We start from the raw sequence: 2,500 nt of genomic DNA, 5'->3' as shown, positions 1-2,500 counted from the left end.
ACCCCGTACAAAGCACTTTCTATGTCGTAAACTCTTTATTACACATAACATGAGAATTTTCATTAAAATAGTTTTCTGAACGCGAATTAGAAACAAAAACTCACTAACAATAGAACCAAATGCAAATTTAATTTAATTCAATAACAAAGTACGATTTGCACGATTTGCACGATTTGCACGAGATGCACGAGTGATTGGCATGGAAACGCCTTTACGCTATCGCTGATTGGTTATACTTTCACATGTGAAATAGCTGTACGCCATTCTGATTGGCTGTATAGGTCTTTTTCACATGTGAAAATAAAGCGTATAGATTTGTACAAATGAGCTTTATGGAATAAAATTCTCATGTTATGTGTAATAAACAGCTTTATTATAATTATCTCTCAGATAGCACGCGTGCTGTGATTGGCTACATTGACAGGCCATATTCTACAGTACGGCCCGCTAAATTTAAAATTTAGATAAAACATTATCTAATATCAAGTTTTTCATGTCGTTTTTGTTACATAAACTTGAAAAACTGTTTGAATCTTGCAAGCAACTATTTCAAACAGCCAAGAAGATTTAGTTTTTTGGATTTTGATGCCGCAATCTTTGTGGCAGTTGAACCTTCCGCTTGACTTTGACTAGTTTCCTTGTCTCAGCTTGTCTGCGCACCGGAATGTTCCTCAGAGACAGGGCTCGAAATAACGGCCGGTCAACAGACAATGTCCGAACGGATTTTGGAGTTGACCGGTCAACCTTTCGTCTTACCGGTCATGTTGACCGGTCACATTTGATCGTTTTGAAAATAAAATAAATTAAAATTTCCATGCTGTTCAGTTGTTTCAGTTGTAGCAAGTCGCTGTGTATTGTCATTTGCGGAACTTTGATCTGAAATCCTGGGTGAAATGCAACAAGAACCGTTGTTGACAATGAGTGCTTTAAAGTGCTATAAGCTCTAAGCAACAACTTTTTTGGAAATATATAACGCCAGTTTTGGTTCATGGGCCCATGTTTTAAGAGTTATTTATTTTATATAATTTGACAGGCCAGAAACGGTATGTGTCCGAGCTAAAATGAATAAATTTGGCCTGTCATCGTGTCCAGAGACTCTCCCGAAATTATTTCGAGCCCTGAGAGATATAATAAATATTTTACTAACCTCGTTTTCTCGGTCTGTACTCTAAGTTACAGATCCTTGTATTTTATTTATGCCCGCACGCTTTGCACTTGGGCCATAAATTAACGGGAAAAAACTTGGTCCGTAACTTACAGTACGGACCTCTGGCAAACTCTGTTAGTAGGAGTTACATGTATTTACAGTATAAAGAAAATTCGTGGGTGAGGGGGTGAGTCTCAAATCCATGAGAGCAAGAGACCAGGCTGGATGCAGTGGATAATATTAGCCTAAAGTAAACAAAATGGAAGGTTGTTTTTTGTTTTCATTAATTAGATACAAACTAACAGAGCTGAGCATAGTCCTTACACAATCCCTAAAATGCAGCATCATTTAAAGCAGGCTGTCAGTACTAAGCCAACGAAAACAGAAAAACCATTATCCCCTTAGAATCTGGGTACATAATAATAATTAAGTAATTATTATAAAATATTTCTAGGTTTTACCTTTGTATAAAATGACCATAATATGACCTTGTAAGAGCCAAATTTAGCTAACAATGGAGTTGTTGCCAAAACAAGTATCTGCAAATAAAGCGTACGTTCAGAAGTTGAAAGGGGATTTGAAAAACGAAGGGAAGTAAAAGAACCGGATCCAGACGGTTGACAATGATAATAATTTAGTGTTATTAATTTGTAGTTCTCATAGTCCTCAGGGCAGGACTTTAATTCACAAGACATTTAGTACACATGGAGTTCTGGCAAATTGCAGCAGGAAGATATATACATGGCACTGCAATGATAATGAAATTAGGACAATAATAACTGTTATAATTATGATAACAATGCTGATACAATTGCAGTACATGTAGTTATACCTAACATCTGTACTGGTCCCAGTTGTGAGAACATTATTATCACGCCTAGCAGTAGCCTATCTAGTCGATGTTGCCATCCTCATCAAACTTGTGACAGCCATCTTAATATCCCTTGTCGTAGCTACCAGGGACTTGACAAACTGGGAGCCAACAGAGACTTCTGTAAACTAAGACTAAGGTTGACCAATATTTGAGATTGCCAGTAACTGACACAAACTGGGCTCATTGAACGAAATCATTGAGTTATAAAGAATATTAATGAAGGAATTAAGAATATGTACCTACCTTTGGCAACAAGAAAACAGACCCAGTTAACAAACTGTACAGTATCTGTGAAATAAAAGTCATAGTTTTATAAACACAGAGCAGGTGTTCTGTGCATTCAACAAAAATTAGCATTGCTTGATTCAAAACAGTTTTTAAGGATTTATAGCATCTGGATGCCAAGAAACTAAAAATAATACTGTGCACAGAAAATGAGAAGCAAGAGAAAAACCAGTTGTTAACAGTTGCATGTATTG

General features: G+C 36.5%; 1 protein-coding gene across 1 annotated transcript in view; it reads right to left on the bottom strand.

The window, feature by feature from the left end:
• Nucleotides 1-2,500, bottom strand: part of LOC137975988 (transmembrane protein 180-like) — a 33,315-nt gene that overhangs the window by 16,183 nt on the left and 14,632 nt on the right. Inside the window, exons 11-12 of the mRNA XM_068823225.1 lie at nt 2,265-2,309; nt 1,609-1,686 (exon numbers count right to left, since the gene is read on the bottom strand). Of these exons, the coding sequence (XP_068679326.1) occupies nt 1,609-1,686; nt 2,265-2,309 (123 nt within the window). The remainder of the gene's footprint in view (nt 1-1,608; nt 1,687-2,264; nt 2,310-2,500) is intronic.

This window comes from Montipora foliosa, chromosome 11, assembly GCF_036669935.1.
Source record: "Montipora foliosa isolate CH-2021 chromosome 11, ASM3666993v2, whole genome shotgun sequence".
Lineage (NCBI taxonomy): Eukaryota > Metazoa > Cnidaria > Anthozoa > Scleractinia > Acroporidae > Montipora > Montipora foliosa.
Note: the sequence above shows the minus strand (reverse complement) of the source record. Positions and strands in the feature narration are given on the sequence as shown.